Consider the following 25,201-nt stretch of genomic DNA (forward strand, 5'->3'; position numbering starts at 1 on the left):
TACAATAGGTTGCATCGAGAGGGTGCTAAATTGGCTTTCTCCACAGAAGACAGGGGATGCAATGACCGTTCTAGGATGGGAACGCCCATGCCTGAAGACCTAGTCAAATAATGACTAGAACCAGAGAGTTCAGTATGGTTTCGAGGTGAAGGACCCCGCGAGAAAGTCCCAGCCGCACCAAAAGCATGAGACATAATGGAAACTATACTTTTTGCTAAAAAGTAAGAAAAAAGAAACAGATTTGGACAAACAAAACCCAGAAAAAAAAGTAAAAAACAACACGTGAAGATCAAACGACGAAGGGGGAAATTCGCTGGAAAGGCAAAAATTCAGTCGTAATGTGAAAATACAACAAAAACCACAAGATTATAAACAACTCCGTTCAACCAGCGAACCTGGAATAAAAATTAAGAAGGGGATAAATGGCGGTAGGAAGCTACCGAGAAACCCAGAAATAAGAGTGCGAAAAAGAGGAAGATAATTTTCAGAAACAAGATGAAAAGAAAAAGGCAGGGAAAGGGTTTCCAGAAAATTTAAGTAAAACCTCCTAGAAAAATGAAACGACAATTTCATAAATGTCCCTAGAAAAACAAAACGACACCTTGATTAATAAGGAATAAGGGAAAAGATGACACGTGGTGAAACGTGAAGTTTCTAAAAAAACCAAAAAGAAGCCACTCATCAAAACGCTAAAAGACTCCTCGGACATAAATATCTGATAAACTAAAGGGGGGGGAGGGGGGAGGACTAGTGAGCATATAGAGATAACATATAATAGGGGCGAATCAACCTCAGTAAAATTAAGTATCAGTAAGTCAAGCATAGACTAGCCGAGATACCAACTTATAAATAGCTTGAAAGCTAGTTTTTCCGAGATAGCTCGGAGAGTCGATAACCGACTGGAAAATATTTCGAAGTCACGAGTATAGAGGATAGCTCGACATCTCCTCAAAGAAACACTAGCTAGGAATCTCTGGATCAGCTGATTTATCTTTAGCCGATGTTAGGGTACCCATGGTCCGATTAACCATGATATAAGATGAATATCGTCACACTTGACACGACACTCGAAGTGTAACTGAATTGGCCACTTAAGTCAAACAGAAAAGTGGGGACCAGAGAGAGGGAAGAGAAAAAAGTTTGCACATATGACTGTATAAACCACTTTATGAGTAAATTTTAAGGTACGACTCCATTCTCACATTTTTACTCCTTTCTTCTTTCTCTTCTCTCTTCTTTCCCTTGCTCAAACTGACTTTAGCGTCGCAGCGGACAGCTGCTGAACCTCGCCGGCGATTGTTTTGACCTTTGTTTGCTTTTCTTCTCTAGGCACTGAAGAACAACTCGAATCACGATTTATCAATTTTCTTATGAGAAAATCTCAAGCACTGTTAATTCATATTAAATAATTCTTTAAGTAAATGAACTTATCGAAAAGTATATTTTTAGAAAGTTAACTTTTCAGAAAATATAATATATGTTTTTTTCCATATTTCATTTTCAAGAAGTGTAAAATTAATTTAACCTAATTAATTATTTGTTAAATATTCTTTTACATCGTTACAAAATAAATATTATATTTTCTTTCTTACTGTTTGTCGATTTTTATCAAGTGGTTTATGTTGGGTTTTATAGGTTCATAACGCAGCGGAATTTCAAAAATTTATCTAAAAACCCAAACCAAGATCCATGTAATTCGAATTAACAGAATAATTACTTACTTGTATGTCGAATTCAACAGCAATGTAGGAAGGAAGGAGGTGGTTCACTTTGGTGATACCTGGCCTCGGATCAGAAACGCCTCCAAAAGAACGCGTCCTCTACGAGTATCCACACGAACAGACCTTAGCCAAAACTAGTGCTTGTGTGCTAGCACTATTGCTTCACAAGCAATTTCGAATTTTAGTGATTTAGTGAATAATGAATTTCGTGATTCTCAAACCAACTGCCTAATGAGTATTTATAGTGATAAATAACACTAGGGTTTGAGACAAATTCGAATTTCAATCTCATTGCAATTCTACAAGTTTATGTTTATCAAAAACTCATTTTTGATAATTATCCATATATATTAATTACTATATTTATTATCTTCCAAAAATAATAAATTAAGGAAAACACTTATCCTTAAATTTCGAATTAATATATATATTTATTAATATATATATATATATTACGAATTATATATATATATATATATATATATATATATATATATATATAATTAATTAATCACTTAATCACATTGGGCTTGTACAACCCATAACTGTTTTGGGCCTGTTCTTAGTGTGCGAACCTGTAGGTTCATATAACGTTGGCAGTAGGCTCGAAATCCCTATTTCAGCCCACAAGTCATAAGTGGCCTCTAGCAAGACATTATGACTACCCAAATTATATGAATATCGATAATCTGATTTAACCATTTACAATAATATTTTAATCCCTTTGTCTCTCGATATCCAGATTGCATATAAGGCATAGTTATGTCATCCTTATAACATTCAATCATTAGTTTCTTGACTATAAGTAGACTGAAAATGATAACTTCTTATCAATTAGCATGGCCATGCATTTTCTTCAGTTTATCTTCTTTAAGGGGCCCATAGATATCTTACTCAAATAAATGAGGGACAAATTCCTTCTCAGTCACTCACATTTCTCACATAGTTACTTTCATATCCAATGACAATCTATTCCATTATCCTGTTAAAGATAATGTAAGACTGTATCAAAATATGAAATAGCTATGTAGAAATCCATGATGATTTCAAGGTTAAAGGATTATACTAATAGAACTGTAATGAGAATTACTTATGACAGTGATCTATGTAGTATTCTCACAGTGGGTCATCCAGTGCCTTATTTCTCAAATAGCACCTATGATTTGACTTAATATCTCATATACATGATTAGTAAAACATAATCATCAGTCAACATCATACTAGTCTCAATGTTCTATTTAGACTAGGGATAGATGATATATAATTTTTTTATTAAACCTAAGGGTTCTACTATTAAGTCACATACTCGATGGCTTTAGAAAGAATTAACCATTCAAGTATTTTAATCATTAATATAAAATGATAAAACTGCCAATCAATAAATAATAAAATGATAAAGTCAAAACATGGTCAAACATGATTGACCTAGTGCATATCACTAACAGTTTAAGCATTATTCAAATGGTTGTTTATATATTAAAATAAAAGAACATTTATTTATCCAAAAAACACAACAAGTTTATAGTTTGATAGTTTGATTATACCTGATATAAAAATTGCATCTATGATGTCAAATAAATGAAAATGAATTTCACTAAAAATAATAATTTGAATATAAAATAGACATATCATGCAAAAAAAAAAAAAGTAAATTTTATAAAAATTTAACTAATAATATTTGGGTGTGTATTACCCCTTGATCACCTGCTGAAAAATTGTTAAAAATGGCCTTAAGAGATGTTTGTTAAACACTGTACATTTGTTCCCAAGTCATCTCTCAGATCGACACCAGTTGCTGAAAAGCAAACCACGTCATATACTATAAACGATGTTGAATAATTTGTACCTTTTATAATTATAACGTAGTAAACCCATAGAATAGTAGGATGTGGCAAAAAATTATTCTAGACTTTTTGTGTTAAGAATATTTAAATCAAATAGTAGAAAAACAATTTTAAAAAAATTACATGTCATGAGAATTTATATTATTTGTATATGGTTAGCTGAATTAGCAGGATTAATTGCTGGTATCGTTAAATATCTGTTACTTTTTAAAGCAGTCGAAATAACTGGCTGTGAAATTCATGTCGAACCCGTAATCTCGAAATGCAATGGAGATAATCTGGCCATCAGACTAGGCCTTCACATACAAAAAAAGGGCCTAATTACTTAAAAAAACCCACCTTGAAATAATTTTTCGTTTATACCCTGATTTAGGAAAAAGTTCATTTGTACCCTTTTTTGATTTTTTGTTTTCAATTGTATCTCAAAATTTTATTTTTTGACAATTTAATTAATTAAAGGATGAAAATATTAAAAATAATTAAATAGAAGAGTTATATCATCTTTTTTCTATTTGAAAAAAATACAAATAAGTTAAAAAATGAAGGATTATTTTAAACTTTTTCTAGATAAAAAAAAGTTCAATTTAGTGCTTTAGGGTAGAGTTGAAAACAAAAAATCAAAAAAAGGGTACAAATGAACTTTTTTTTAGGTCATGGTATAAACGAAAAAATATTATAAGGTGGAGGTTTTTTAAGTAATTAAGCCAAAAAAAAGTGATATTAGACTCTTTTGCATTTTACATTATAGCCAACTAAAAATATATATTTAATTTATTATCAAAATTATTAAATATTATTTTTATCATCTTGGTCATTTTTTTAAAATTGATCTTAAATTCTAGCTCTGTTGAGCTCAATCTCTTAAATGCACCGGAAAATTTTAGACACTTGAACAAAAATTTACTGATATCTTTTTTGTTTTTATATAGGCCTACTGTTTTAAAAAAAATCTCGATCTTTTAGTCCTTTTATAATTCTACTCCGACGTTGAAAAATCACCAATTTTACCATATTTTACATTATTATGTTTTAATTGTATCCTTAAAAATTAAATTGACATCTTTTTTATTTAAAAAAAAAATTAAAAATGTTCTTCATGTCTAATATATAGTAATGGTATATGTTTAAAATTTATTTAGATTTAGTTAAATTAATTAAGAATTTAAATTAGTTTTAATTTGATTATAGTTTTTAATTAGTTTTTAAATATAAAGGACTTATTTATATCTTTTTAAATAAAAATGTATCTAATTTTATTTTTATACTTAGTTAATTAAATGATTTCGGCCTCACTTGATTGGAGGTAAGTTTACTAAGAAAGTCTAATTTCTTGATTCATTTTTACTAATCTACTTCCTGAGAAGTTCAGAGATTGGCTTCGCTTTAATTAGCGAAATGACTTCCCGAACAAAATATAGGTAAGTTCTATTTTTTAATTAAATTAATTAAAATACTATTATATCTCAATATTTAAAAGCTAATTTAATTATCGAGGGTAATATTGATTTTAAATTTTAATTAATTAAAAATAAAATATAACTTCTGGGGAAGTTATTAAGTGAATCAAATAATGAAAAATTTAATTTTCTCCACACTAACTTACTCAGTAATTAACTTCCCGGAAAGTTTACTTCCCGGGAATTGTATATTTTTAGGCCAAGTGAGGCATTCATTCTTTAAGTAAAAAGATTATCAACAATTAAAAAATTGGAGTATAATTAAAATGAAAAAATGCGCAATAGAATAAAATTTGCCAGTTTTTAACGTAAGATAAAATTAAAAAAGAGTTAAAAGGTCGAATTTTTTTAAACCATTAGACCTTTTATATACTAATGGACCGGTGCATATAAGTTCATAAAATTTAATATTTGAGCTAATGACATTGTAAAAGCATATTATAAAATAAATTTAATTGGCACTTAAATGTAACGTATTACTTAAAAGTTGAGGATAAAAGGGGAAAAAAAAGAGAGAAAGCAATGCGGAAAACCACTAAATTTACACTCCATGTTTCTTATATTATTATATTATTTAATTCATTTTAGCAAGGTCCAAAATGTGCTGACTAGCAAGTCAACAAAACACATAAAATGCTCGTCTCATCGTCTATATAAAGAGGAGAGAGTAGAGTACAATTCTCCACCAATTACTTCATAATTGAACTAATTTATTTACAAATTAATTAGGAGATTATGGAGTCAGAAACAAAATCAAGAGACGATGAACAGAAATGGGTTTATGATTCTTCTGTTGATTTCCAAGGAAAAATTCCTGCCCGTTCTTCTACTGGTGTTTGGAGAGCTTCTCTTTTTATCATCGGTAAGAAAATCTACTTCAAATGTTTTGTTTTTCTTTTCAAAGTACTGAAATTTTGACATAATTTCCTCCATTTATAGATTTTTTTACATAGATAGAGTTCCGACTAGTAGTTTCGGTTTTAGATGTTAGTAGTAAAACTGCGGAGGCGGAAATTGAACCCACGATCTTTTGATACACTTAGAGCGGCCTTTGCTATCAAGGCTAGGCCCTCGGTGGCCTTCATTTATTGATCTTCTTCATCACTGGCTTTCTCTTTGCCGACAGTCTAATAATTATATGAAACAGTCACTTCTATTCATTGTAGTTGGATTGATTGATTTTGTCCACGAGAAATTCGAGAAAATGAAGCACTAATAGTTAGGGATTGAGCTTCTTATCGAGCCAACCGAAAAATCAAACTCAATCGAAAATAGTTCAATTTGTTGATTTTTTTATAAATTTTAATTATTTTGGTTTGTTTCGGTTTGGTTTTTAGGTTTTTAAAACCAAAAAATAAAAACATCCGAGCAGTATAAATGTAAAATATTTTTTAAAAAAATATCACTATTCTTTTAAAAATAATATTTTTTTGCATGTGTATTTTTTATAATTGAAAAAGGGAATGTTTGTAAGAAAAATAAATTAAAAACTCACGATCTTGATAAATAACTGCCCAAACACTTTATAGCTCGTCGTTTTTTTGTATGTGTTTAAATGATTTAATGTACAAATTTTAAAAATAGCTTAGTTTTTGATTTTTGAGTTGAATATCTATTAATTTTTTTATTTTTTATCTTTAAAATTTGCAAAAGTTATTATTCTTATATTCCGGTTAACCGAAAATTCAACCGAACTTTACATTTTAATATATAATGTTTTTTATTTTTTTCAAAAACATTATAATTTTGATGTTTAACCAATTAATTTGAACTGACTGATGCACCCTCCTACTAATAATAGTAGCTAAGTTTCTGATTTTCTACATCACGAGTTTAATAATTGAGGAAAAAACATAATCCTTGACGCATAATAATTCTTTATTAATTAGAATTCAAACTTTACATACCTCTTTTGAATATATATATATAGATAAGTCCAATTGACAGTGACTACAAATAAATATCGTTGACACATATATTAGTGTATATCTATTGAAATATTTATGGCTAGCTTTAGAGAATTTTCAACATATTCACTTAGATAGTCAAATTTTGTTATTTACAGAATATATATTACAGAAATTTAAAGAGACCTTGTTTGTTTGAGGATAAATAAACTTAAAAAGTACAATTTTTTAAAAGAAGCAAATTGTGTTAGCTTGCTTCATTTTTATTTTTCGTCTTTCAAAAAATCATACGTTTATTTTTTCCTTCCACAAAATTTTATGCAAAATAAGATTTTTAAATAAGACGGAATATGTATATAAATTGAGAAATACTTATACATGCTATGTTTTCATGTGGAGATAAAATCAATGACATTATAATATATTATTGAAATTATGTCAATAGTATAATTAAACTAATTAAATATTATATAATATATTAAAATTATGTCAATAGTATAATTAAACTAATTAAATGTTATATTTATATAATGATGTATTAAAATATCCGTGGCTCTCTACCTACGTATAAAGTAATGGACCAAATCTATATGAAAAATTTGAATTTGGATGAGGTATAAAAAATAGAAGGGGCCAGTGCACCACTAACTTGAACGTGAGTGTTTTTACTCTTCAGAATCAACTGGTTAATTTCAAATTGCTAAACTAATTTTATATTAAAGTCATTACTTATTCCATAATCGAAATAAATTGATTACTAATTCAAAAACAATGGCAAAGATTTTACTAAAATTATATACCAAACAACGGATGTGCCCCGTTATTTAACAATATGTTTTTTAAAACTATAAATATGTGAGTGCTGCTTTAAACATGTGTTCATTGTTTAAATATAAAAACAATGTCAAGTACGCAAAGAGATGTGTAATAAAATGACGTGACAGATCCGTTGTAAGAGATAATTTCTCAAATTTTATAGCTAAATTCCTTAATTGAAGCTCATCAATTGTTCGGCACTTCTCTTCGATTTTTGGTGTCTTTTCTTACATTAATAATATGCTTACTCTTATTAGTATCGAACAGGATTATAAGAACCGGGCTGTGTGGTTCATCGTGAATTAATTAGAGACCAATCTGGTTTGGTTTTGTTTAAATATAAAAAGACTAACCAATTTAATTTCGAAGCGTAAGAACCATGAATCATTGAATGACTTTAAAAAGAAGTCCCTTATTGTTCCTAAATATATTTATTTATTGTTCTAAAAGAGTTATATATATTATATAAAATTATAAATAATCTTTTTTTAGTCAAGTGGTTCAACGGTCATTAATCTAGTTGAATCGTAAATTATTGGCTATATCAGTTCGACCATCAACCCGATTTTTAAAACACTGCATTGTCTCGTGATTGATTTAAAAATTGAAAAAACTAAGAATTCATCTCTCGAAACAGCAATATCTATCGTGATTGATTTAAAAATTGAGAAAATTAAGAATTCATCTCTCGAAGCAGCAATATCTAACAGTTGAACCAAATAGACGCTGCTCTTTTACATTATTAAAATAGATATATAGTTACCAAAATTACATAGATGGATAGACCCATTTGTTCATCTTTCTAAAAAGAAATTAAAGCATAAGAATTACATTCTTTTCCTAGACTAGGATTTGCAGTCAATATCAGAAAAACCTTGATGATACCAAAATTACTAGATTCTTGAATTACAATCACAGAAATTAAGAACAAACTATCAAGCTCCTTTATTGGTGACTTCAGAATATTTAGTAGGGTGTAGACATCACATAGCCTTTAAATTGTAAGAGTTAAAAAAAGCCCCACTGACTTTAATAGGTTGTATAACTTTTACATATAATAAAGTAATTCTAAAATATTTCAACAAGAGAAATACTCCCTCCGTCCCAATAGAGTTGTTCACTTTGAGAATTTTTTATCCTAAAACTCTTGTTCACTTTTAAAAAGTAATTAACTTTACACTTAATTTTTTTATATTACCCATATTTAAAGTTCATTAATAAAAATAAATTACAAATGGACCCTACATTAAATAGGGGTATGACAAAAAAAGTAAGAATTTTTTTACAAAAACTATAAACAATGATTGCTTTTCTTAAACTGTGTGATAAATGTAAAGTGGACAATTCTATTGGAACGGAGGGAGTACTTATTTTTATTTTATTTTTTATAATATTTGAGCTTATAGAGATAGTGACATATCACGTGAACATTGCCCCATGAGTAATTGTACCTTTCTTTTGATGAATTTGATAAATTGTTCTAGTTCAGGTAACAAATCTAATTGCGCTAACTAAATGAATTGATTAGTTTAGGCAAACCTCTTTTATATCCACAATTTTAATTATTTTGAACGCTTTGATGAATTAGCATAAAAATTAATTTTATCATCAAATTAGTCGTAAATTTATCTATTATTATCAATTTGGCAAGAATAATAGACTGTATTAATAATAAAATTACTTTTCATGTTAATTAATGTAATATTATTAATTCACTCTATTTACATATTTTGGATTGTCATAACCGGTGTTTTAAAAAGTGAACCAGTGAGACCACCAGTTTTTGGTTCAACCGGTATAAGTGGTTGATTAAATTGTACATTTTTTTAAATTGATTAAATTGTACATAATAAGATAAATTTTAGACATGAATTAAGGTCTGACCAGTTGAACCGGTTCAACAGCCAATTCAACCGGTTTGATTTTGTCCAACTTGATTCAACTGTATTTTTGGTTTCTAGAATAAGTTGGACCGGACGACTGGCGAGTCCGATTTAACCGACCGGTCTAGTTCGGCTTTCTAATATAATATTAACACACTCTATCTACATATTTGAGTGGTAATAACTAATAAATACTGTGTGAGCAGCAATTGAATTCAGTGAGAGGCTAAGTTATTTTGGACTGGCAACAAGCTTAATTATATACATGACAAGGGTGATGCATGAAGACCTCAAAACTGCTGCAAAAAGTGTCAACTACTGGTCTGGTGTCACCACTTTGATCCCTCTTTTGGGAGGCTTTCTTGCTGATGCTTACTTTGGTCGCTTCTTCACTGTTTTCTTTTCTTCCTTTGTCTATCTTCTGGTAATTCTATTTTTTCATTCTTGCAAATTTATCTTAATTTTTTAATTTCAGTCTAATTTTAAATAATTAGTGGTCATTTTAAATTTATGGTAAAAGATACAAAATAACCCTTCAATTTGATTTTTAAAGCTCATGAGACTTTTAGTTTTTTCATTGCCATTTGGGCCCTCAACTTTTTTAAACAGTGCAAATAAATTCCCACGATTGTAGTCAGACAACGAAATAATTAAAAAAGTTGAGGGTTCAAGTGACAAACAAATAAATTAAAAAGGCTTATGTGCTCTTTTAAAAATTTAAAGGGTTATTTTGCTCGGCTTAAAAAGGTTGAGGGCCTAAATGACAAAAATAATATGAAAAGTGTTTATGTTCTCCTGTCGAAAAAAGTAAAGAGTTTTTTTTACCTTTGGCTTATTTTTAATGCTTTCAAATTTCAATGATAAATTAAGGAAACTTATATATGCACATTTTTTAACTTAACTTTATTTTAATTGTAATGAATTATAACATTGATTTCTAACATTATTTGATTGCTTTCTTGATAATAAACAGGGATTAACACTATTAACACTATCCCAATTCGTACCAAGTCTCAAAGCTTGTGATGAAGAACCCTGTCACCAAGCAAGAAAAGTTCATGAAGTAGTATTTTTCTTGGCCTTATACTTAATCTCCATAGGAACTGGAGGACATAAACCAGCTTTAGAAAGTTTCGGAGCGGACCAATTCGATGATGATCATGCCGAAGAGCGTAAAAAGAAAATGTCGTATTTCAATTGGTGGAATTTCGGACTTTGTTCAGGGCTTTTTCTTGGTGTAACAGTCATTGTTTATATACAAGATCATATCAGTTGGGGAGTTGCTTATATTATTTTAACTGCATCCATGGCTTTCTCGCTGATTATTTTTATTATCGGACGTCCGTTTTACCGTTATCGGGTTCCTGCCGGTAGTCTCTTTACGCCTATGTTGCAGGTTCTTGTTGCTGCTATTAAGAAAAGAAACCTGCAAGTTCCTTCTAGTGCTGATGAATTGTATGAAGTCCCTGAGTTGGAAATCAAAAAAGGAAGACTTCTTTGCCATACCGACAAGCTCAAGTAATTATGCTACTCGAATAACTTCTTACATCTCATGCTAAGTTATGCAAAAACCGAACCAAATTGAAAATTCAAACCAACAAACTAAGTTCGGTTTGGTGTGATAAAACTAACCAAACTTGGCTAAAAAATCAACCAAACCGACCATTTTGATTTGAAAAATTTACATCCTTGTGAATTTGGTTCGATTCGGCTTGAAACAAATATTAAATTTGTGTTTGGTTTGGTTACCGAATGCACATCCCTATCTCATGCATCAGATCAATATTTATGTATTTCTAATACATTTCAGATATATTTAATTTTAAAAGTCTGAGTAGTACTAAATTTTTGTTCTATGTTTCAATTTGGTACTAAAATTTTAATTCTATTAAGTAATACCGAAATTTTAACATTTATTTCAACCGAAAATAAGTTGATGTACCAATTGAGGCTGCATATCCTAAAAATAAACTGTTATATTGCAATTGAAGTGGCATCATATTCTAAAAATATATTTCATCGCGACGTTTTTTAGATTAGGAAGTGATATTATTATCTGAATTAGAGTTTCTGAAACTTGCCTTTTTTGAGTTGCAGGTTTCTTGACAAAGCAGCAATTTTAGAAGATAAAGAGAACAGTACCACAGAGACGAAAAATCCGTGGAGACTTGCAACCGTGACGAAAGTCGAGGAGATGAAGCTAATTCTCAACATGATCCCCATATGGCTAATGGCTTTACCATTCGGGATCGGTGTAGCACAAGCCTCTACCTTCTTCATCAAGCAAAGCACCACATTAAACCGAAAAATCGGTAACGATTTCTTGATCCCGCCGGCTTCCATTTACGCAATAGGAGCCATTGGCATGATAATCTCAGTCACTGTCTACGAAAAGATACTAGTACCAATCTTACGAAGAGTAACAGGAAACGAACGAGGAATCAAAATCCTACAAAGAATCGGAATAGGAATGGCACTCTCAATCCTTACAATGGTAACATCAGCTTTAGTCGAGCGAAAAAGACTAAAAGTTGTGCAGGAACACGGAAATGTAAAGGGCGGTTCATTGCCAATGAGTGTGTTTTGGTTAGCTCCACAGTATCTGATTTTCGGAATAGGAGACGGGTTCACATTGGTGGGACTGCAAGAGTATTTCTATGATCAAGTTCCGGATTCGATGCGGAGTTTAGGTATAGCATTCTACTTAAGTGTGATTGGTGCTGGAAGTTTTCTTAGTAGTTTGCTGATAACTGTGGTGGATGATGTTACGGAGAGATATGGTAAGAGTTGGTTCGGAAACGACCTTAATAGCAGTCGTTTGGATAATTTCTTTTGGCTTTTAGCAGCCATGAATGCTGCAAATTTAGTGGTGTATGTCGTTTTGGCTCGGCGGTATTCTTATAAAATTGTTAATAGGAGTGTTGCTGTGGCTGATTGTTCTGGTGATGATTGGGCAGGCTCTGTGGCCTGAATTATACAGTTTCTAGTAGTTCTGTATAAATAATAATTAATGTGTTTTATGTTATGTTATAAGTTTAATGTTGTGTGCGTTTCCTTTAGTATGATGTGTAATCAAATATAAATATGTCAATGTCAAACCTAACAGTAGGTCCCTCTATTCTTCGATCTTTGTTCTGGAGGTTCCTTTATTTCAGTTTGCTGTTTACGTGTCCCTCTACTTCCATTTTCTTTTGCTCATAATACCCCTCGATGGATGGAATGTAAAGGGCGTACCACACTCTACGTTAACTAGCAAACTTGCCGTTAAATAATGACGTGTCATAATGAAAAAATAAAAGAAATAACATGGCTAAAATTCAAGGATCAATTGGTACCTTTTTCTCTTATCTTTTTCTTCCTCGTTCATCGTCGGCTTCTTCTTGCCCCACTCCGCCCGGCCAACCATCATTGAAAATGGTGGCTTTCCTCTCCTCCATTAATGGAAGAGATATCAGCAGGTCGTCTCCTCCATCAATGGAGGAGACGAAGCAAGTCGTCTCCTCCATTGATGGAGGAGACGAGCACAAGTCTCCTCCATTAATGAGGAGACGAGACATGTCTCTCTTTCATCATTGGAGAGACGAAACATGTCTGTTTCCTTCGGCGAACCTATCTCTTTATTCCCTCTTGGGTTTTTATTAAAGGTTCGGGCGAACCTATCTCTTTTTTATCTCTTGGGGTTTTTATTCAAGATTCGGGCGAACTTATCTCTTTTTTTCCTCTTTGGATTTTTATTTAAGGTTTGAGTCAACTTATCTCTTTTTTCACTATTGGGATTTTTTCTTTATATAATTCTTGTTTGGCCGATTAATCATTGCCAAATCTTATTGGGGTGAGTCGCTTTTTGGTTATCTTCTTGATTTATTTTATTGCGCTTTTTGCGGTCCTTTCTCCGCTCTTCATTTTCGCATCGTTTTTTCTTCATTATTCTGGGTGGTGTTCCCTTTATTTTTTTGATTTCTCTCTCCATTTTTATTATTACTGGCGGTATTTCTCTGATTTTCTAGTTTTCTTCTTTATCCATTATTTCAGGTGGCGTTTTCTCTATTTGTTGATTTTTTTTCTCTATCTTCGTTATTATTCTGAGTAAAATTTCTTTGATTTCTTGTTTCTTCTTCTCTTCCTCCAGCCTTTAGGCTTTTTTCTTTCCTTGCGAGCGATTTTTGTTGTGCTTCTTATGTTCCGTTGCTCCTTGAAGGAGTTCCTGTGCCACTATCTCTCGCTTTATTTCTTTTTTCTGAAGTTTTTCTTCTTTTTTTATAATTATTTGATTTGAGTTATTCGCTCCCGCCAAATGTTTGTCCTTTTGTTTTCTTGCGGTGGAAACTGCTCGTTCTTCCTCCTTTTATCATATGGATTGTTTTCTTATGGTGATCCTTGACTTTGCGCTTCTTTGCTCTCTTGATCAAGTCTTGTTTGGCTTTATTTTTTTTGGCCGAACCATGTTAGCGTAGCCTTCTTAATTAAGCCTTATTTGGCTTTAGTCTTCTCTTTTTATACTTTTTTCAATCATATAATATCTATACTATTATATAATCCTGAACTACAAAAAGAGTGTAACTAAGAATCAGCCATGTGGATTCTCCTACTTCATCCATGTGTCTCATTTTCTTATTCATTTAGACTTTTCATAATCTCCTATCCATGAATGTCATCAACTTTTCATTAGACCTAAATAAAACATTCAAACTTTTCAATTTCTACCGGACTGTTACTTCAAAACTGTCAAATAAATGGTGAACTCTTCAATTCTGCAATCTATTATAAATGGTATGGAATTTACAAAAAATTTTCCTACTTACCTTCTCCAGATCAACGAGACAAACAAAGAAACTTCCCATTGCAAATCGCGTTGTGGGCTTTTGCACAGATTTGTCTCTAATTTAATATTATTTCTAACTCACTATGATTTTCATGCTCTTTTCTTGACACACACTGTGCAACAGAAGCTCATTTTACAGGTTTTCATGTTCTTTTCTTGAATACATGGACAAATAAGGTATGGTGTCTAAACTGAAAATTTCCTTCTTAATTCAGTTTGTATCAGTTTCAAACAGAGAAAATAGAGTTTCGCCTAAGAGAAATTGTTTCTTATTCAATAGTCTCCATGCACTGTAATTAATATTGGAAACGATAAAATGATGATGTTTGTTTCTTTTGGAGGTTTTAGAACTACAACCATGAAAGCAATGTCAAAAATGATGTGGAGGGAATGATTAAAAGTAGATAGATAAACCAAATTTGTTGATCTATAGGATTGTACTATATTATAAGCGGGTTTTGATTGCTTTCTCTGATTGCTTTCTCTTCAAATAAAACATTAAATTGAATTACTTCAAATTTTAGTTTACAGAATTCTTAAATTCCATGGTTATGAAATTTAAAACACTTTTATTGACATTTATAATTCATATAATTTGAAAAAAAAAAATTGTTATATTTTTTATGAATAAAAATATGAAACAAAAATATATTTCTACAATTTAATTTGAACTTAATTGAAGAGTTTTGATATATTATTAATGTTTAGAAGTTATTAAGTATGATTTTCTTTTTCAAAATTTAATCAATGAATTTAATAATATTATATCCATAAATGATAAGATTTAATTTATACTAATATATTAAATAATTTAACTTAAAGGAATTCTAAGGCATAATAATTTTTATCCAAAAGTACATTTTAATTGAATTAATTCGCGTATCACAAAGGATATACCAAGTGGAGCTCACATATAAATAATTTTCATGTAGTTTTTAAAATTTTAAGAGGGAATTTCAATACATTAGAAATATATAAGGCCTAATGGTAAAAAAAACACAAACTCTTACGACTTGTTGCAATTTTATTTAAACCTTTTAATTTTTATAATAATATCCAAATTGTATTTTTTTTGTTGCAATAATAGCCAAATTGATGGCTAAACTTGTTATTTTCAATTAAGATATTAGACTATTATTATTTTTTGATGTATAATAATATATTAAAAGTCCTAAGAAATGGCAAAAAAATTCGAAAAAATCACATAAAAAGTGCAATTTGACTATTATTGCAACAAAATAATGCAATTTGGATATTATTGCAAAAATTAAAAATTTTAGATAAAATTACAATAAATCGTAAAGGTTTGGATTTTTTTGCCATTAAACCTAGAAATAAAAGTTTCAAGATTTTAAGTGATTCAAGAAAAGAACTCTCCACGTTCTAAGTAAATAATTATGTATCTTACTAAATATTAGTATGAAATAAATTATATTACACTAGAAATATAATCCTTTAGGTTTTAAACTGATTCGGCAATTATTCAATTAAAAAGTAAGTATTGTATCCCAAACAAATAACTCTTCATTATTTTTCCTTAGAATTGAAGATTTAATATGTGCTTTGTATTTTTCGTTTTATTTTATTATATTAGTTACTAAGTTCTATTCGTTTAGCTATATGAATCCATATATCAATATTTGAGACATTGTTTTCTTTTTCTGATGAAAATGAGACATTGTTAATAATATGAAAAATTCTATTTTACAATTTTATTTTGATATTCTTTTACTGTGGATGTACTTAATTATTAGAGGGTTAATTTTTTTAATTTTTTCATTATCAAAAAGGTCATTAGCTGATTATTTGTAAATTTTATGTTTTAAATATGAGTATAAATATAATGTTTCTCATATATTTTATAAATATATTTTATCTCCTACTACATTCAACATATTTAATTCATTTTAATTTATATTATTTTGAATTTTGAACTTTTTTGTTAAATTATACTCATATTTAAAGTGTGAACTTTTTTTATGATACTACATCTACGAAATATACATTATCAAAAAACAATATTAGTATTATAAAAAAATAAGGTTAATGTTATTTTTTTTTAAAAAAACTATTAACAAACTCGCGCAACGCGCGGGCATCGACCTAGTATTTATTGAATTTCAAATCAAATGTATAATTATGCATGAAATCATGTAAAAGTGTGAATGAAATTTAATCTAAATTAATAGTTTTTTTTCTCTTTAATTTTGGAACCAAAATCAATAATTGAATTGATAAGATAATATATGGATTAATGAAAAATTTATCGTGATTGATATTTTGTTGATAATAAAACAATATTTTTGATTCGTCAATCCTGGACGTAGTTTTGGTGATGTTAGAACATCCTCTGTCGGGATGCAGTTTTGTTTATGAGAGTTTTTTTCTAGATTCTCCAGATTTTAGCAGTTCTGTTAGGTCTATTTATTGTTCTTTTGGATTAGTCTCGTCGGATGCCTTCAATGATATTTTATTTTAAGTTTAGAAAAGCTCCTTCTAATTTGAAGTTTTCAAACTTTTTCCACAAGCGGCGTCAATTGATGAATCTGGGCATGTCGACGGTAGTTAACCTGCAAAAAAGATGTCTGATTAGTCTCTGATGCTTAATTCAGTATTGAGATTTAAGAAGATTATTGTATTTATTATAATTGTATATTTAGACATATCTCAAACTTCTTTATATTATAGTAGTAGTTAGCGAATGTTTTGTACAATCTAAATAGAAAATGGATTTTTATTTAGCATATGAATTTAAATAGGAATAGAATTTCTATTTGGCATGTAAACCTATTCAGGAATGAGTCTCCTAACTAGAATTATAATTGTTGATTAGAAATATGATTCCTAATAAGAATGTGTTTCATGTGCTTCTAGAAAACCCATCTTTTAGAATCTCCTTTATTGTCAGTATTGAATTATATTTAGATTTTTCGGCGAGTCACGAGGTCCGCCTCGTTGGACGAATTCCACAGGAATCCGTTCATAATATTTCTGTTTCCATCAGGTAATGCTTCATATTCTATTCTATGAAAATTATAGAGATTTTGAGTTCGGATTTCACGCTCCCAAATTCATCTGGACAATTAAAAGTTTATCATTTTACAATAGGTTAATTCCATAAAAATCACAATCTTTACTCAAAATTTCATTTTAATCACAACTTTTAAAAAATAGCATTTAAAGGCACGACTTTTCATTTTGTTTTAAATCTATCACCAAAGTAAAATTCGGCGTATTTTTTCTGATTAAAAATTACTAACCATACATATTTTAACTGAAAAAATAATAATATTTGGTGTCAATTTATAGTTTTAATCTTTTATTAATGGTTAACTGAATAACTTAGTCAACAAAAATTCATTGAAATGATGGATTTGGAAAAAAAATGAAAATTCATAGTTTTTATATGATAATTTTTAAAGGTCGTGATTAAAATAAAATTACGCATAAAGATTGTGATTTTTTTTAGAATTAACCTTTTTATAATTAACTAGTTTCGCATTACGTGCTATGCACGTGGCTCGTAACGTAACTCGTAACGGAATTCGTCAATGAATATATTAATAAATTTAATATAATTATATCAATTTTTTATTTATAATAAATTAGTTAATAATTTTTGTAAAAGTAAGTGTAATATATTCGGTTATAATTTTTTTTTCCATACTGAATTTTTTTTTTTTTTAGTTTTATAATAAGCATAATTAAATAATTAATTTTATTTTATTAATTTCTATCAAGAAATTTAAATAATAATATATTGACCAAATATAGTATTTTAATTTTGTAGTTCAATCAAACTAAAAGATAGTTATTCCTACTAATTTGGAGACAATTTAGCTACCTATTCTAATTAGAACTTTAATTACAATAGTGATTAATTAAATAATTAATTAGTTAATGACTATAAAATTTTTATTTAGTAGTAAACTGAAAAGGATTATTCAGTAAATTTGCCTGTCCCCCCTCCATCCGTGCTTTTATATATAGTATAGATGTAAAAAGTTGATTAAAGAATAACGTTCTATCACTGATATTTTTTACAAAAATTATGTTTTTGACCTACAAATTTTTTTCATGTAATTTTTTACAAAAAAGTTTATATTTAAACCTCATGATTTGATGTCAATTAAATAGGTGACATTATTCAACTCACAATTATTCTATTTCAATTTAAATTAATTCTAATTTGTATTGTGAGGTACAAATATAAGATCTGATTTTTTTGAGCGACTTGTGTTTTAAATTTCACAAAATATAATATAAATCTATTAGAATTTCTGGGTATTGTTTTTATTTAAAAATAAAGTCAAAAAATCAGGATATTATATACAATGGAACGGTGATTCATTTTTGGGGTTATCTGAGTTAGCTAGATATTGGTACCATTTATGAACAAAATAAATTCTTTTGGCATGGATGCCATTCTTATCAATATCCGATAATGCCAATTTATGGGATAATGCCAGTTTATGGGAATACTGTCAAATATCCGATAATGACAGTTTATGGGAATACTGTCATTTGGAAGAACGAATTGAGCAAGACATCATATTTTTGGTATCAATATATTTTTTCATTATTTCAATTTGATTATAAAATTTTAATTTATTTTAATTTGGACATTAAAAATGAGTAAATTTTCTTTAGACATTATTTTGTATTTTATTTTTAATTTTACATTATTTTTAAATATATTTAAAGGTAGGGACGCAGCCAGAATTTATTTTTTGAGGGGTAAAAAAAATTAAATTTCGATAGTTGGAGGGGCATAAAAATTTAAAGAAAAATTTTAAAGTAAAAAGAAGTAAGAAAAAAAATTCAAGGATGAAAAAGTAAAAATTTGGGGGGCTAATGCCATTACAGCCCACCCCCTGTTTCCGTTCATGTTTACAGATTGTATCTTTTTTTACCAAAACTATTTTTTTTATTCCTAAAATACTATTTTTCACTTTTTGATGATTTATGCTCATTTTTATAGATTTTTTTTGGAGATTTCTTTTTGCTGTTTTTATCGTGTTTTTTAGTGTAATAGTATTTTTATAGTATATCTATGATATTTTTTAGTACAACTATGGTAGTGTATATATAGTGTATCTATAGTGTTTTTATTGTGTATACCATAAAAATACTGCAAATACACCAGAAAAACGTAAATAAACCAGAAATACACTATAATATAAATAAATTATAATAAACAATAAATACACCATAAATCAATTTTTTTTATAAAATCAGTAGCATCAAAATAAAAGACCAAATCTATGAATAAGAGAAATACAAAATAATTCCATAAATAATATAAGAGTTTTATAAACAAAAAAATAATAGATATGCAATAATCTATTTACAAAAAATTTAAATTATCACAAAAACCTAAAAAATTAAAAGTAATACCGAGGAATCCATCGGAAGGAACGCGGTGACGAGAAAATTAATGAATGAATTGCGGCGATAAGAAATCCACCGAACAAAGCGACAACGAGAAAATTACGGCGAGAAATCCACCGGAAGACACGCAACGACAAAATAGAAGAAAGAAAAATAGAAGAAAGCGATGTGCAACGTATGTAGACGAACGGAAGAGAGAGTTGAGAGACGTATACGAACGAAAAAAAAAGAAAAAAAAAAGATAATTTTGAGAGCAAAAGAAGTAGAGAGAGAAAGAGAGTGCGGCTGTATAAACAAATGACCTAAAATGAATGTAAGGCTTTTATGTTAGTAGAGTGTTTTTGTAAATATATCTATTACTAATATATAGCTATTTTATATAGGGGGCAGGCACAATTATAAAATTGATTTTTACTATATCAAATAATTACATAAGAGTTCTTTAATTAATAATAAAACAAGAATTTAAATTTTGATTTAAACACTCTTAATTGTTTTTACGTTAGGCAAACTTAGTGCTTATCCATGGCTCATGTTATAGTTACCGAAACAAATTATATGAGCTATATGAGTAATAGTTTCGCATTACGTGCTATGCACGTGGCTCGTAACGTAACTCATCAATGAACATATTAATAATTTTTTTATAATTATATTAATTTTTTATTTATAATCAATATTAAATTAGTTAAGAATTTTTATAAAAGTAAATATAATATATTCGGTTATTAAATTTTTTTCCATACTGAATTTATTTTTCTTTTGGTTTTATAATAATCATAATTGAATAATTAACTTAATTTTATTAATAATATTTTTAAAAATAATAAAATAGAAATTTACATATATTATATTGACTAAATACAGTATTTTAATTTTGTAGTTCAATCAAACTAAAAAATAGGTATTCCTACTAATTTGGAGACAATTGAGTTATTTTTTACATACTAAATTGGAGATAATTTAGCTACCTATTCTAATTAGGACTTTAATTATAATAGTGATTAATTAAATAACTAATTAGTTAATGACTATGAAACTTTTATTTAGTAGTAAACTGAAAAGGATTATTCAGTAAATTTGACTGTCCCTCCTCCTCCCATCCGTGCTTTTATATATACTAGTTTCGCATTACGTGCTACGCACGTGGCTCGTGATGTGGCTTGTCAATTTATATATTAATTAAATTTTATTATATTTATACCAATTTATTTTATGTTATTTATAATCGGCATAAAATTGACTTAAAGTAATTTAATAATATTATTTCAACTAAATTTTTACTTTTTAATTAAAATTTATGAAAAATGAAAATTATATTAATTAAACAAACAGTTTACGTAAACTAAAAACTCGTGAGTACATATATTAATATAAAACTATATATTCCTAGTAATAAACCACTATAAATATTATTTTTATTTTATTATTAGTTAGATATATTTGTTAATCACAAAGGATTGATGAGCAAACTTTAAATATTTTTTTAAGAAAGAGAACAAAGTTTAGGTATGTAATTAGAATCTTATTTGCAAGACTTTCAATTGTAGAGAGAACAAACTTCCAAATTCTTATTTATTGGACTTTAAGACCTTTATGACCGATTATTATGGATAGATATTACAAATAGGACACCATGATGTAAACAAATTGTTTTAAAATACTCTATAAAAGGTAATGAAATTATTAACGTTTGAATTTTACAAGAAGTTGAGTTCGATTCAAAATCATTACTTCCCATTCAAATCAAATTCTTCAATTAAGTTATATCTTTATTTATTATTAATAATTAGTAAATGACTATAATACCATAAGTTAAGTAATTAATTTAGTATAAATTAAAAAGGATAGTTCGGTAAATGTGCCTGTCCCCCCCCCCCCCATCCGTACTTTTATATATAGTATAGATAGATAGTAAAGATAAATCTTTAAATTTGAGTAAATGTCTTTATTTTTAGAGAGAGTTAATGTCTTTTTACTAAAAGTTAAATTCACAATGTAATCGCTGCAAATAATAGGCGTTGTCCAAGTCATATCGACAAAGGCAAAACAGTGCTGCCTCTTTGTTAGAAAGAACTCAATCATGTACGCACCCTTACACTTTTTATGAAGAATTATTAGTATTTTTAAAGTCTAAATCAATTAAATATCTGTTCCTAAATTTAAAATCTATGCAGATAAAGTTTTTTTTTGAGCTTTTTTATTATTATAATTATTCATTAAAAATTAAAATATAATAATTTAATTAATATTCATTTCCCATTGAACTAAAAGAAGTCTTTTATTGTTACTTCATTTTAAAGTAAAGCAAACATTAAAGAAGCAAATACTATAATTTATATAAAAGAAAGCGGTCAATATATTTTAAAAATGATTCTACCATATGTTTATATATGTAACGGATCATACGAATATCACTTGCATGATATAATTTTAATTTTAATAAAAATATATATGTAATAATCTACTTATAGCTAAAACACGATATTTAATAATTAAATAGCGGGTCATATAATTATCACTCAATTGCATAGCACAAACCAATAAAATATATTTTATAACCAATTTATTAATAACACATGTACAACTTTACTTAATATTTTAATTATTCTTAAATATATAACGGGTCAAACATATGTAGTGGGAAGGGACGGGACAAACAAAATTACAATATTAAACTTCAGTAATTAAAAAATATACAAAGTTAAATACAAGTATAATTCTAATAAAAAATAATTTAATGAGAGTTTAATTTCAATAAAAAAAATATTTTAAATTATTATTATCACATACGGAACTTTAAATTAGTTATTAGTTAATTTAAGAAAAATTCCATTTTTATATATTAATTAGTTATTAGTTATTGTTTTTTTGATGAATAACGATAAATTAATTAGAATAATTAAGTACTTCAACTTTTAATAGGAGAATAACCAATCATATCGAGTCATGACATTTGGGATTCTAATAATTTGTTGAAGTAGTGAAAATAACAATTACGTTTATACTATTTTGTATTATTTTCCTATAAAATACATAATTTTTTTTAATTCTTTCGATAATTGTATAACATAATGGTGTACATTAGTTTTAATATTTATTTATGCTAAATCAATTGGTAAATAAAATTGCTAAAAAGCAATGTGTTTAAAACCGGACTGCAAATTGAATCGACTTCACCGGAGGTTCATGGTTCAACCGGTTCAACCAAATTTTTTAATTATAATAAATACAAATTATTTAAATTAAAAATACATGTATTATATATTAAAAAATATGATTAAATATTTAAATAAATAATTTTAAAATTATATATAATTTTAAGTAATTAATATTTTAAAATATATAGTATAATTACTCGAATTGGAAAAAATAAATCTTAATTTTAATAAAAATTATTATCAAAATTATACAATTAAAGTTTATAAATAAAAAATATGATGATACATTTAAGTACAATTAATTAATAAATATGTGGAATATAATTATAACTGAGCAACATTTCGGTGTATATAGAATAATAATATTGTATGAGAAATAAAAAAAAGAAAAAAAATAACTTTTAGTTTAACATGTCATCATATATTTTATTTTAAAATTTAAAAATAATTTATTGTATGAAAATATAATCATAAATAATAATATTCAAGTAAAGAATTATTTTATATGGAAGAGACAACTATATAATCTTTTAATTTTAATAATTAATAATTATTAAATTGAAAAATATAATATGACATTTTATAAATAAAATATATGATAATAAAATATAATTATCAATTTTTTTATGTATAATAGTAATATTAGAGAGAGTATAATTATTTTTGGAGGGGAAATATTATTTTATAAAAGTTGAAATGACATGTGAGAGAAAAAATAATTTATGTAAGAGTTATTATTAATATAAGAGAGAAAATAGTGAACATGAGTGAAATAAATAATGAGAGAGAAATAAAAAGACACATGGATAGAGGACTACACATGTATTTTTTGTCAAAAAAAAGTACCTTTTTTTGCTCATTTTCTCAAAACCGGATTTGTCCGGTTTTTATAAAAAAACGGATTTTTCCGGTTTAATTCGATTTTCGATCGATTTTGACCGATTTTTATGCATGACGATTTTTACCAGAAATCAGATCGGGTAGGCAGTCGATTTCCAGTTAATCCGGTTCGGTCTGGCTTTCAAAACATTGCTAAAAAGTAAAATGGAGTTCTTATATCAATGCAAGGTATACAAAACTCAAAACTACATGATATCCTTAAAAGAATTATTTATTAAAAATTAAAATATCATCTTTATAATTCAATTAATATTGTGAATACTTAATAATGTAATATTTTAAAATTATAAATAATGGGTCATACTATTTCTGGATTATTAACTAAATACTATATGAACAATTACTAATCTGATATTTTAGTTAATATTTAATATAAATAACGGGTCATATAAGTACCGCTCACGTGCGTAGCATGTGATGAAAAATTAGTATTGTCTATAAAAATACGGATGGGAGTGGGGGGATTGACAAGTTTACTAAATGATCTTTTTTAATTTATTACAGATGGAGTCTGCCTTCTGATCCGGTTATGTGACCTGCAAAACAGGGTAAAATTTAACCAGGCGGTGGTTGTCCGATTAACTCTCCGATGCTAAATTTTTTTTTTTTTTTTTTTTTTGAGCTTTGAGCGGAGTTTTTAATATATATTCTAGTCGTGTGTTTATACATACCTCAAACTCCTTTTATATTATATGGTTGTATACTTTATAGAGTTGTAATAGGAAAGTGAATCTTATTTTGTAGGGTTTTACCCTGATTAGGAGTGATATTCCTTATTCAGACATGAGTCCTATTTAGGAACGTCTTCCTAAATAGTCTCGTCTTCCTAAGTTGGAGGTTATCTTCCTAAGTTGGAATTTTTGTCCAAATAAGAAAGATACTCGAGAATATAGGCATCTTTAGTAATCTGTCAGAATCTCGGGGTCGACGCGCTTTGTCCGAATCCTCAGGGATTCGGCATTTCTCCTGTTGAATAGTATGATATTCTAGTTGAAGCGGATCCTATGGATTCGGCCGCCGGTTCCGTCTAGTTTAGTCCTTTCGGCGAGAGTCCGGTATCGTTTGAAAATGGATCTCCTGCGACTCGGTTCCATTGTACTTGAGATAGGATTCGGTATCCACCAGTTTCTAACTAATGATTTAATTGAAGTTTATAAGGTAATTTACTATTTAAAATTAGAGAAAGTTTTAGGTAGACTGAATCCACCACGTCATCCGTGAATCAAACCAATCATATCATAACACATCATTAAAATGAGGGTATTCTTGTAATATTATTATTCAAAAATGTACGCAAAT

The 25,201-nt window shown here is 28.0% G+C and overlaps 1 protein-coding gene across 1 annotated transcript; it reads left to right on the forward strand.

Moving 5' to 3' along the window:
• Positions 1 to 5,634: 5,634 nt before the first annotated feature.
• LOC126664584 (protein NRT1/ PTR FAMILY 5.6-like) lies at positions 5,635 to 12,782 on the forward strand. The gene is made up of 4 exons (XM_050357047.2): positions 5,635 to 5,884; positions 9,835 to 10,052; positions 10,602 to 11,146; positions 11,726 to 12,782. The coding sequence occupies exons 1-4, from the start codon at positions 5,758 to 5,760 to the stop codon at positions 12,597 to 12,599; spliced, it is 1,764 nt and encodes a 587-aa protein (XP_050213004.1). The 5' UTR covers positions 5,635 to 5,757; the 3' UTR covers positions 12,600 to 12,782.
• Positions 12,783 to 25,201: the final 12,419 nt, after the last annotated feature.

Source organism: Mercurialis annua, linkage group LG1-X, assembly GCF_937616625.2.
Source record: "Mercurialis annua linkage group LG1-X, ddMerAnnu1.2, whole genome shotgun sequence".
Lineage (NCBI taxonomy): Eukaryota > Viridiplantae > Streptophyta > Magnoliopsida > Malpighiales > Euphorbiaceae > Mercurialis > Mercurialis annua.